Consider the following 12,414-nt stretch of genomic DNA (forward strand, 5'->3'; position numbering starts at 1 on the left):
ACTGTGCTGCCAGCAGATGCTGGCTAATCAACATCATTACACACACACTGTGACACACACACACTTCACAACAGCTCCTTATTGACAAGCCAATGTACAGAGTACAGATATGTATTGACCAGACACTTTCAATGACTCTTAAACCTCAGGACACCTCAAAAGGAGGAAAGAAAAGAAAAAGGAATGACAAGAACATAAAAGGAGAAAAAAAGAAGGAGAAGGGACAAGATGAAAGGAGACAAGAGGAGAAGATGAGTGAAGAGAAGAGAAGCATGGTCTATGACGGGGCTCCAGTCATTAGACACCGTGTCCTGGTCAACCACAGCAGGGGACAATACACAGTCTCACACGGATGAAGACTGTTGCGCTTGCATACATATACCCCTACCGTCTTATATCTTCAGTGATTGGCAGTGGCTGGTGGACAACCCTGGGTCATTTTGTCCAGAGTTTTTGTGTCTGCGTGTGTGTGCATGCTGATATGGACTGTATATAAGCAGCAAATGAATGAATAACAAATGTATATATTTACATTCTTGCTTCTTGGAAATAAGTGATGAATACCAAATGATGGTCACAGCAGGTTCTTAAGTTGTGTGTCATATAAATTACCTTCAGTGACAGGATGTAGTTTGCTGGATCGCTCTGAGTCCGGGCTGTGCAGCGGCTCTGGTTCTCTGAGACTTTCTAGCGGCAGGAACGGGTCGTAGTCTGCACTCAACAGGTCTGCCAGCTGCAGTGGGTAATACTTAGGACTGTTGAAGGACTGTGCTCCATACACACAACCGTGCAATACCTAGACACAGATTAAAAGTAAAGGTGTTACTGGTTGCTGATGTAGGGCGCTTTCACTCCTGCCTTGTTTAGTCTGTACCCCCTGACGAACCATTTTTGCGTTCACTTGCAATGTGAATTATTTTTTTAAGATCAGACTTTCATTTCCAACCAAGCTGAGACAGCATTAAACATTCGAAGAAGAAAAAGAAGCAGAGGCGGCGTTCAGGATGACGTTGTAAAGTTCAACTGACAAGGATGTCGCACATTCAAACTAGTTTCGAGCACTGGGCCTGAAATTGATGATGCTGCTAGTAATACCATTATGATATCACGTTGGCAATGAAATTACAAAAAAACATTTCAATAATATTCTCGGTTAAAACGGAAATACTACTACATGCCACATTGGCAACACACTGATGTCAGATGTGCGCCAATCTTCAAACCAATCAATGTCAAGTACAGGAAGCCTACATAGGTGAAGGCAACAGGGTATACATCTGTCATACAAAAATATTTAGTATGCTCCCTAAATCTTAACATAAAACCAAAATTATCTGGATCAAATGTAAATAACGTAACACGAACCATAGTCCGGACTTTCAATTGTGAAAAAAACCTTTGACTTGAATGCATTTTGCCTCATTTTCTGTTTATACTGTATTTAGTTAAGTTCAGACAACAATGCATGAACATTATTAGTGATAGTAGCGTTAGGAGCCATGTTACCTTCACACACTCACACACCTTATAAATGCAGCTGAGCAGAGTCTTGACGGGCTGGTCCCTTTCCGGAGGACTTCGAGTTTGAACGGGCTGAAGGAGAATCTTTGGAGACAGAGCCATCACCCAGTCCAACAGACACAACAGCAGGGAAACTACCAGCTGCAACAAACAGACATTGTGATAAGACATCGTGATACCAGGTAACTTTCTAAGCAAGGCGAGTCATATTTTGAGAAATACAATTTTGTGTGTGTGTTTTACCCTCTTGTCAAGTTCATGAGGAGAAGTCTCAGTTGTAGGCAGCAAGTACGTGATGGTTGCAATCAAAATCTGAGAGAAATTGAGTCAAGTTTGTTAAAACTGTCACGACTGCTACAACACCATGGTGTATTTAAACATATTCCTGATTTTCTAATGTCTCAGCTTTACAAAGAATGGCTTAATTCATCAAGAAGTGTGTACATTCTGAGGATAACTTAAATCAAGTATTTATAAATATTCCATAATTAGTTCAGTTATTGATGTCTCACCTCTATGATCTTCTTTGGAGTGTCAGGGGGGAATTTCTGAAGATGATCCACGTAACTGATCAGAAGGTGAAGGATGTCCGACGCCACCAGTGCTACACTCTTGTTCGGGTACTGGGAGATAAAACACACATAATTCATGTAAATTCAGTATCTTTGGATAATTTCAAAATTATATGTGGTGAAAGCATGTACTTTTTTAAGTACAGGATATATGCATGTTTAAATGTGGGTAAACCCCTAGTAGTTTACCTTTCTGTTTTTGTTCTTTAGTGAGTCCTGTTCGACATCACAAACCAAAGTTCTCTCTCACAATGATGTCTTGTTTGGCTTTAGTGATGACTTTTTTTTGCCATTTCTAATATGCTACAGAACAGTGTACACATTACCTTGGATGCTTTATCATTACTTTTTAATTATCAATTGTAGTGTTTCTAATAGTTCCTTTCTTTCCTTGATTTGTTTTACATCTACTACTGTAAAAAGTGTATGTTGTGTTAGGAAATGTACATATTAGCATTAGTCTAATAAGGATCAGCCTCTACAAAACGAATGCTTCCAGATGAAAGGGAAGGAGGACAAGGAGGACAACAGAAAGAACTGGCTCTGCATTAAAATATGATAATCCCTCCATCTTTCTGCATGTGTCTGTAATCGAGTGTGCATGCCACAGCGCCCATGGCTGATGCTAGTGGTGGCTGGTATGAAGGCAACAGATTCAAAAGTGGACAAGATGTGTTTGTGTGTATACCGTACCGTCTATGTGTGTGTGTGTGTGTGTGTGTGTGTGTGAAACAGCTTGCAGCATTCCCCCTGGATTAGTCTCCTATCTGAAGGAGGACCAAACATATTGACAGTCCAGGGTTTGCTCCCAGGAGTGAGTGAATGTAAGTGTGTGTGTGTTTGTGTGTGAGTGATTGTCTGTGTGTGTCTTAGCAGGCCATTGGCTGCCGATACACAAGCTGGGGATTCCAAGGTGGAAAAGGTATGCATGTTTGTTTGTGTCCGTCTAGAGCCACTTGGACATGGATGAGACAGTAAATGTTGGACAGTATCATTCTGATCCACAGGCCTCCCAGTCTATTGGCCTGAAACAGACAATACCAACTGAGGCAATTTTACCAACACTAACATCTCCAGCAATGTTTTCCATCATACTTTGGCTGCTCGCTACCCGCTATGTTAAACACATCAACAACCTGACTGTCCAGTATTCATTTGGTTTGTTGTTGCAATCAGATTTACCATTATTATGGTTTTAACCAGTAATGTCACCACTCAATTCAGTTTTAATCCTTGTGTCTGTGCTTTCCAATTAAAGACAAAAAATACAACAGATCTTTAATTAACCCTGCAGATCTGGTTTTACCAAATCATTTGCAGGGGTAGTAATGCAGAGTTGAGTAGGATTTTGAATGTAGATTTAGATATTAAACTTGCTTTATATCTTGGATGAATTGCCCAATGAATGATGATAATGTTTTTAAATTATACAAAGCCTAATTATGCATCCAGCCAGAGGAACAGATGTTCAGACAATGTGCTGTGCAGATCAGTGTGAAAACAGCCTGTTTGATTCAGAGTCATTGCTTTGGTCTTATTTCACTGGATCACAGTCATGGACAGAGACAGTACCATGGTTGGTAGGGGGGGGGATTAACAACTGTTAGTTTGTGTTTGGAGCTCAGCTGGGCTTTAGAGGCTGGGTGTGATATGTAACCACAGCTTTTTAAAGTAGTACAGTGTTGTGACAGACCTTCAGAGTGACACAGAGGACGTTGAGAGCATCTTTAATCTGTGGATGATGAGTCCCGTGAGCCAGCTCTTCACAAAGCCAGACACCCAGACTGCACAGAGCCACACACCTGACAAGACAAACAGAGTGAGAGCAACCAGTTAACACATGCTGCTGCTATACACATTGTAACAGTTTTTACAAATTCTGTAAGTTTAGCCATTTTGGACATCATGTAAACACTGCTTGGGTAGTAAATATATGCTGAAAGACACAATGAATAACTGCGCTGTGGTCGTATGCCTTCGCCGACCAGTACATTTCAGTCTACATACCTTTTTTCCCCAGACTCATATAAGGTCATTGTGAATTTTGACTTTTAACCACTGAATTCTATTAAATTAATATTTGAGTCCAACTACAGTCGCAGTGACCTTGATCTTTGACCTCCAAATTCTAAACAGGTCATCCTTGAGTCTTAGTGAATATTTCATCCAGATGTAATGAAATTCCTTATAGGTGTTCCTGATCTCTCATGTTTACAAGAACATGAGGTCACCATGACCTTGAACTTTGACCAGCAAAATCAAATCAGCTCATCTCCTTTTCCCCCAATGTTCTTAAGATGTTTTGTTCACAATATGAGAGCAAGCAGAAAAATAAATACAATGTTATGCTGTAACATTATTACATAATATCGTCAATGAGTGATCAACCTATTTCTATTTTCTTCACTTGATTTAAGACAAATTGTGAACTAAATTGCAAAAGTGAAATTATATAAACTATAATTTTAATTGTTTTGTTATTAAAAGAGGTTTTGTCACACCCACCCACCCACACATCCACACGTCCACACACCCACACTCTTTACCTAGCAGGAGCAGAAGGTTCGTCCCTGGCAGACGTCAGAATGGTTTTGATAATGTGCTCCTAAAAAACAAGAATACACAAAACATACGACTGATTACATGTGTTTATAAATATCTGCATGTTATTCGTTCCTCCAGGTATAATGAAAAGACTCACTGTGTGCTTTAACACTAAATGTTTTTCAGGGTAATAAGAAAAACGATTCTCGAGGTCAGATGAAATGTTAATATACATAATGCACACATGCCACACTAAATGTGGAGATGTAATCGCTGTACAGGTGTGTCTCCACACACCCCCAGACACATCCAGTCAGCGCTAATGACCGCTTAGTGATTCAAAACAAGTTGATGCTTTGTAAAAAAAGCAGTGGGCAGGCCTCAGGTGCTGCCTTGCATGGCATTAACTGTTTACAAAGCAACAACAACAATAATAACAACATTACTCCCATAGCTCTGGACTGTAACAGGAATGACTGATGAGAAATTAACTTATTAGTTTGCCTCTGAGACCCCCCATGGACACTCAGCAGATATGTGTGACAAGATTTGGACTTTCCTGGATTTTACACAAAGTAGTTAAGTGACTGAGCCTTTATTTTTGTGGTAAACTGACATTTTTGGATTTACTGCAGCAGAAGCTCCTGCTTATCGGCACAATCTTTTTAACATTAACATGGACATTAAAGTCAGTCTGTGAGTATTTTGAGGAAGGATGGACTAATTTAACTGGGAGCTAATTAGATACGTTCTATTTAGAAAGATTTTACCTTGTCCCAGATCAAACTAACTTTTCTTTTTAGAATGTCAAAAACATATGTGTAGTGTTAAGCCTACCAACTACCCGTCATGCCTGAGCTACTACTTCCTCCACTGACCTTGACATCAGGGAACTTGGTAAGAACCACATCAGCTGTGGTGGGATGGAGGGCTGGAAGCTCCCCATAAAAGTTGGGAAAGCACACAAGAGATCCGAGGAGGATCTGAGCCTCTACTCTTGGAGCCTGGAGAGGAGGAAGAAGGGAGGGCAAAAACAAAAGAGGAGAAAAAGATAGAAAAGCTAATTACATATGAAAAAGGGAGAAACACGTGTATCATCGTGCATACAGGTGTGCAACACTTAGTTTTGACTGAATAATCATGTGAAATTAAATTAAATTGAACAATTGTGCATCTGTGTGTCTTACATTGAGTGAGGAGCAGGCTGTAACTCTAGAAGCTGCAATGATGAAGTCCAGAATCAGCATGGTGGCTCCTGGCAGACCGATACTGAAGAACCTGGGACTGCAGTGCTTGATAATGGTGTTCACAATATCCTGGAAAATAACGTTTTTTAACTACACACTCTTTTTATAGCAACTAAAGCTAAAGTACATATCATCAGGGAGGGTTAAGGACAGAGGATGTTGTACCTTGTTAATCCCTATGATACAAGTTAGTTCACGATGGACAAGTGTTTTCAAATAAAGTTTATATTTTTTTGTATTCCATAAGTTGTTGTTCCTTGTCAAATCCTTGTGCCTACATTACCCAGAATGCAAATCCCCCACCAACAGATTCAGGTGTGTTCTTCAAGTGGCAGCTAATGTAGAATAGAACTGCAAACTTAAGCTCATTTCAGAAATTCCACCGTGGAACTCAGATTTTCTTGTTTACAGCACATCATCAGCTTCTTCTACATGAATGACACCACTTTTTCATCCTGAAATATTTTTTTTCTTCCCGTTTTACATGCATCACATGAAAGTTACGTCATCAACGCGCACTCTTTCACTGTGAATATTTTCAGGAAATGTCCTGTCATTATTCAGACATTTTCTATACGTTTTACTAGCTGGCAGGAAAATTTCAGCCAAATGTACGGGCTTCTGTACATGTCTTAAAGTAACTAGAGGTGAGGAGCAGATGACAACAATTGGCTAAGTACATTTTTTTTTACTCTACACCCTGAGAATTTTACATTTTTGTATTTGTAGTCTTTAATCCTAACTGACTTGAGTGACATGTCAGTGACATGTCAGTACAAGAGTGATTAATGCTACATTGTTGATGTATTGTTTTTCACAGTAAAGTAAACCAGCTTCAGGATGATAATTTTAACCATAACCGTACCTGGTCTTGGTGCAGCAGCCCTTGGTGCATGATGTTGTAAAAGTGTGTAAGAAAGTCTGTGTTCGGGGAAACATCTTGTCGTCTCTTCATGATCCTGCAGATCAGCTTATAGGCGTGAAGCTTCCCCTGCTTGTAACGCTCTGTCAGCATGGTGGCCTGCGGGAATTACACACACACACACACACACACAGATAGAAATTTAGACATGAACAGACAAAACTTACATATGCAAGAAAGTTAAGATGTGCACTGAATTGTTTTTTAGTAAATATCTATCAAGGTAACTAAATGAAAATAGGACAACACAATCTTACTGTAATGGATAACAGAGGACCTATGGGGATTAGTCAGTACCTTAAAGAGCCATGGGGTGAGAATTCTCAGAGGAGGGATCAGACCAGGAGGAGGTGGAGAAGATTGGTTGTCCAGAGAAATGCCCAAATTATCTCTTATCTGTAAAGACAAATGTCTATTTTAACCACAACAATTTTTACTGTCAGTGTTAAGTTCTGGTTGTGTATTGTCAGTGGTTACCTTGGCCAAGTTTTGCCACAGTTCACAAAGGTAGTCAAAGACCTGAGCGTGAATCTCTGGGTCTTTGATGCTATTGACGTCCCCCAGGATACCCAGCATCCTCCGCCACATTACTGTGGCGACATCTTCGTGCCAACCAGTCAGAGAACCACCCGCCATCACACTGCAGTCCTCGCTGGGAAACTCACTGGTTTCTAAAATCAATCGATGAATCAGTTAGTGACTCTGTCTCTCATTCACAGCTGTGTCTTTAGCAGAAAGAAATTTGTAGAAATAACTTATGTTTGGGTGTGTGTGTTACCCAGGTCATCAGGGGTCTGAAGGACAGAATTGTGGAGCTTCTGGTCCAGCTGCAGGTGTGTGTGAGAATGGGAGTGTGTGTGATCAGCATGCTCTGCTGTCAACGTAGCGGGGGAGGGCGTCTGGGACCGCGAGCCTCCAAGAGAATGCATTGGAGAGGCACTCTCAGAACCTAAACAACACGACGCACACACATGAATAGTAGAAAAGAAGGATGAACGCAAGAAGGAACCAGAGACAACAGCCTGTTTCATGAAGTAGGTTTAGTGAAAACCCTGGGTTTGTGTTTTGGGGACTGAGGTACTGTGTGAACCGAAAGTGCTCAATGGCAGGTTTTCTTCAACCATCTGAGTCTCCATCAGGTTACAGCGGAGTAAATTTAATATCGCAAATTGTATGGCAGCACTTGAGCATCTATCTATTAAATAAATGAAACTCTGCTACATAATATAATCTGGTGGATTAGGCTCAATATCATGGGGTTAATTAAGTGACTAAATTAAAGTAACATTTTCCATCTCCAAGTTCATCAACTCAAGAGTTCAGAGTTAAAGGGATAGTTCACCGAAAAATGAAAACTCACTCATTATCTACTTACCACTATGCACTACTTTTGTTTCTCTGAGATGGTTTTACAAGTGAGTAATTTACAGAAGAGGTTGAGGAAAGGAAAAGTAAAGAATAAAGTTTCAGCTCTACAGGCTTGAGTTCAATATAGAATACAGCTCATGCACAGTGTTCATAGAAGTTTAAAGAAATGTATAACAGTGCATACAAACATTTAAGTTGTGAATAACTATTTATAAATGTCGATATTATTATAATCAGCAGCTAGCATATTTATTTTTACCAGGGAGGAAGGTCTCCTCAATTTCATTACCATAAAAATGTAATAGTGCATGCTTGTTGTGTGAAAAGCCCAAACCAAAAGTTGTATTTACTGAGCTCATGCTGAATCCTGCCTGCCTTCTGAGGATCACTGGATGATTACAATTATATTGTAATTCAAAATAAGTGGCCATTATACTATATAAATGATGTAAAAAATGCTAATGTGAAGGTGCAAATCTGTACAAAGCAACAGAAATATAGTTGGAGGAGTCTTCATGTTGCACATTGGACATACCAGTAACAGTGACAGTATGGCTGAGGCTGCTGGTCTCTGAGTCAATGTGAAGCGTTGTCAAACTGGCTACTTCATGTTCTTCGCTGGCTGCACCCCCGCCCAGACTGTCCTGGTCCAGTGAGCTGCCCCGACCTCCACCCCCAGTTTCAACTCCTCCTCCACAAGATTCTGAGCTGAAAGTAAAATCTTTAGGAAAGACATTGAATTAGTGGGAAGGTAAAGTTTCATTGACCTGCTAAAGTTACTCAGCTATCACACTAACAATTGAGGCAGTGTATTGCCACGCAGGTTGTGGGACAGCAATCTTAGAAATTATCAATAGTTGTAGGACTGATGTGGTAAAGATCCCTACTAATGGTTTACACATCAAGAAAATCTGAGTTACAAAGGGCTCCATTTTTAAAGAAAGAACAGAAACATAATAAAATAAAACTCTTCAACTGTGAATTGAAAAAGGGATGTGTTTTGCTTCAATAGCCTTGATTCAACTTAACTGATATATACATATTTTTTACTATTAGCAGTGTCTGCTTTTCTATTAATGTATCATCTATTTTATATCCTATGAAAGATACATATTCTATACATTTTATAAAACAAGACAAAAATCAACAGAAAACATTTGGCAAACTGATAAAGGTAATAAATAAAAGATTTAACCAGAATCCTTTCTTTGTTCCTTACTATCAAACTTGCAAGCTGAGTACTGAAAGGCATTGAAGGAGTCTGACTGGCTGTCCGAGCTGATGACATCAGAACCGCTGGCACTTGCAGGTGACGTCCACTCAGAGGGAACACCCGGATCATCGATGGGCCGATGATCATCCGAGGGTCGTGATCCAGGACTCTGACCAGCCTCTAGGAGCTCGGGCAGGTCCCTGGGGACCTCTAAACTTCCTGGGCTGCTGCCACGGCGGCCCTGTGTGTCAAATAGGATCAGTTGTATTTAGTTTCCAAGATTTGTGTCAATCAAACTTGAATCTGTGTCTAAGTGTGTTGCACTGACTGCTGTCCCTTTGCTCCTCAGTCTCTCCTGGATGAACTCGTCCATGAGGTCAGGGAAATTTGGGTTGCTGCTTCCAACATCACTGGAGACAGGGCGGGCTTTCTGGACCACCTCCTCTTTATTGGCTAAACACACACACACACACACAGAGACCCAGACATTACGGCAGATTGATTATGATAGCCAAAAACAGAAGTACACCCTCGCGTCTCACCAACGCCTAAAAACACACACAGAGACAAGAATGACGGTAATAAATAAATGTTGACACACATATAGGCAAGATGAGGACAAATACAGAGGGACAGAATGTGATAACACACATGATAGAGACAGTTACAGGTTCATGTCCACGAAACATAATTTTGTAAACTGGTATGACTTCTACCTAAGTTTGTAGTTATTTTATTTAGGGATAAAGGGACATTTGTAATAGGTCAGAAAGTAATATTCCAACACCCTCCATGTAGCATTAGCAGGATTCAATTATTGCTATTATTACTGCTGCTGATGCTTGATAAGCTCATATTTTAAAATGTCACATTATCCACTACAAACTAGAAACAAATTAATAGATGAAGAGTTTCTCTGGATTGTAAGAGCAGTCCTGCTGTGTTTGCACTGTCGGCCTTGAGGTTATCGAAAGACTGATGTTAAAAAAAAGCCACAAGACAGCAGGCACATTGACAGCCACCAGAAAAGCAAGGCAGGAGTTAATTCACACGATCATGCACATAGAGCAAGAGAGAATATCACCTTGTTAGGTCAGAACAAGCTGCAGGTTTGTTACTAGGAGTTATGTTGCTGTTAGCTTGGAGGCAGTGACATTTCTCGCAGGATTAACAAACTAATCTTTAATTCCCAAGCCTGTGGCTGATGGAGTTGAAGTTAGCCTGGTTCAATATAATACTTTGATCAATAAAGATTAGTTATATCCTTCAGTAAGAATAAGGATTCTACTGCCTTTTTAGCAAATGGAAATGTCCCCTTGCTGCACATTTTTCCTTGAAGATTTTGGACTTAAACACTTCCCACACAACAAGACAGGCTGCATGCAAACTGCACTGCCCTGCAGGTGCAGTGTTTCATCAGTTTGTGTCCTGATTGTATGTGCAACAAAGCCCATGAAGGTCAGAGCAAAGACAGCTTTCCATCATTTAAGTTTAAACTGCTTATTAGAGGATCTTGCTGCAGTGATCACAAGATAGAAATTAAGTTAGGAGCAAACACAGTTAACAACTTACAGCAACAAAGCCTTAACGACAATTATGCTCAGGTTAACTTAGCTGAATCGTCTACTGATGATCTAAATTTCCCACGGGATTAATAAAGTATCCATCTATCTACTGCATTTCTTCCTTACATTTCTGCATGTTGACACATATAATTAGGTTGTTACACAGTTAGCTCTTGTGGCCCAGATGTTAAATACGATGAATGTAGCTGTGACTGCTGGTAGTCTATGTGCCTGTCATGATTATTTGCCATGTCATCACCAACAGCAACAGGAATGAGATATCTGTATAGTACCATATGCTGAGGTAAAAAATCTGATCCTAATGGGTTACTGATAAGCAGCTACTAAGCTAATTACACTTTTGTAGGAAAAAAAGTATTTTATATACTTATTAACGTCCCGGCATGTAGGTATAATGCATTTCAAACTGGGACTACAGCTTCAAAGTGTTGGTGCTATGGTTAAGTACAAGGTAGCACAGTCGACATGATGAACTGTGATGTAAGCTGACACTACACTCTTAGTCACTACACATTATACACAGTCTTTATCCCACAGCTTCATAGGCTTTTCTTTGGAGATCTGTTTAGTAACATATGCGCGTACTGGACGTGATATTTTTGTAATTGATGCTTTCAGCCTGTGCAGTTGGACGATGACTGCTCAAAACTCCTCTAATATTTCCCCAGCAATGATCTAGCTCCTGATAAACCAGTTAAGAGACAAAAATGTAACAAACACTTATAGAAACCCTGCAGTGGACTACGCTACAGTTCTGACAGCAGAGCAGATAAGAGGACTCTTCATTCTAAAAACTACAGAAAGTTGAAGTCTTGTGAAAGATCAAGTCAGTAATGTCAGCGGAGCACAGCTTTGGGTGGAGACCCCCATACTTTAAAACAAACGGACATCATGAAGATGCAGATACACAATATCTGGCCCAAAAGCCAAACCAATTAAATACACAAACGACTGGTGGGCACGTTTGTCACAAGCTGGGAAGTAAGTAAGTAATAAAAGACAAAATGTGGCTAAACAAAAGTGACTTCCACATCGAGACAGATTCAGCTGATCTGATGCTCACTGTGCTCATATCAAAACATAATGATTTCACCCCAGTTCTGCTGCCTCCCAGCCAAATATTTAGAATGAATAGAAAGAGGTTATTTTAACTGCTGAATCTAATGTGCTTATTCTGTGGTAGTGTACATGGCAAATAACCATTATAAGCCTTTCTTATTCATTCAAATAAATGTGTTATTATAAAGAATTTCACATATGGTCTTATGCTGCATTCTAGTGGTCTGAGGATGAACTACAACAATATCTTTGTGTTTTCTCATCTAAAATAATACTCTATAATAATAATACATTTATAAACTCAACTGTCATATCTACACATTTATTCTAAATGTCACAAGGCAAAGGCTCTCAAGATGTAAAATGCCATAAACCATTTGGG

At 39.9% G+C, this 12,414-nt stretch overlaps 1 protein-coding gene across 5 annotated transcripts in view; it reads right to left on the reverse strand.

Annotated features, from left to right (window-relative positions):
- The window catches only part of ralgapa1 (Ral GTPase activating protein catalytic subunit alpha 1), a 73,292-nt gene that overhangs the window by 42,112 nt on the left and 18,766 nt on the right, over positions 1-12,414 (reverse strand). For all 5 annotated transcript variants that reach the window (XM_053434445.1, XM_053434446.1, XM_053434449.1 and 2 more), the window contains 15 exons: positions 9,716-9,840; positions 9,394-9,628; positions 8,710-8,895; positions 7,585-7,755; positions 7,284-7,477; positions 7,104-7,202; positions 6,750-6,905; positions 5,825-5,953; positions 5,516-5,641; positions 4,640-4,698; positions 3,787-3,895; positions 2,034-2,144; positions 1,765-1,833; positions 1,525-1,662; positions 613-796 (listed from right to left, as the gene is read on the reverse strand). In XM_053434445.1, the coding sequence (XP_053290420.1) occupies positions 613-796; positions 1,525-1,662; positions 1,765-1,833; positions 2,034-2,144; positions 3,787-3,895; positions 4,640-4,698; positions 5,516-5,641; positions 5,825-5,953; positions 6,750-6,905; positions 7,104-7,202; positions 7,284-7,477; positions 7,585-7,755; positions 8,710-8,895; positions 9,394-9,628; positions 9,716-9,840 (2,091 nt within the window). The remainder of the gene's footprint in view (positions 1-612; positions 797-1,524; positions 1,663-1,764; positions 1,834-2,033; positions 2,145-3,786; positions 3,896-4,639; positions 4,699-5,515; positions 5,642-5,824; positions 5,954-6,749; positions 6,906-7,103; positions 7,203-7,283; positions 7,478-7,584; positions 7,756-8,709; positions 8,896-9,393; positions 9,629-9,715; positions 9,841-12,414) is intronic.

Source organism: Pleuronectes platessa, chromosome 11 (genome assembly GCF_947347685.1).
Source record: "Pleuronectes platessa chromosome 11, fPlePla1.1, whole genome shotgun sequence".
Classification (NCBI taxonomy): Eukaryota; Metazoa; Chordata; class Actinopteri; order Pleuronectiformes; family Pleuronectidae; genus Pleuronectes; species Pleuronectes platessa.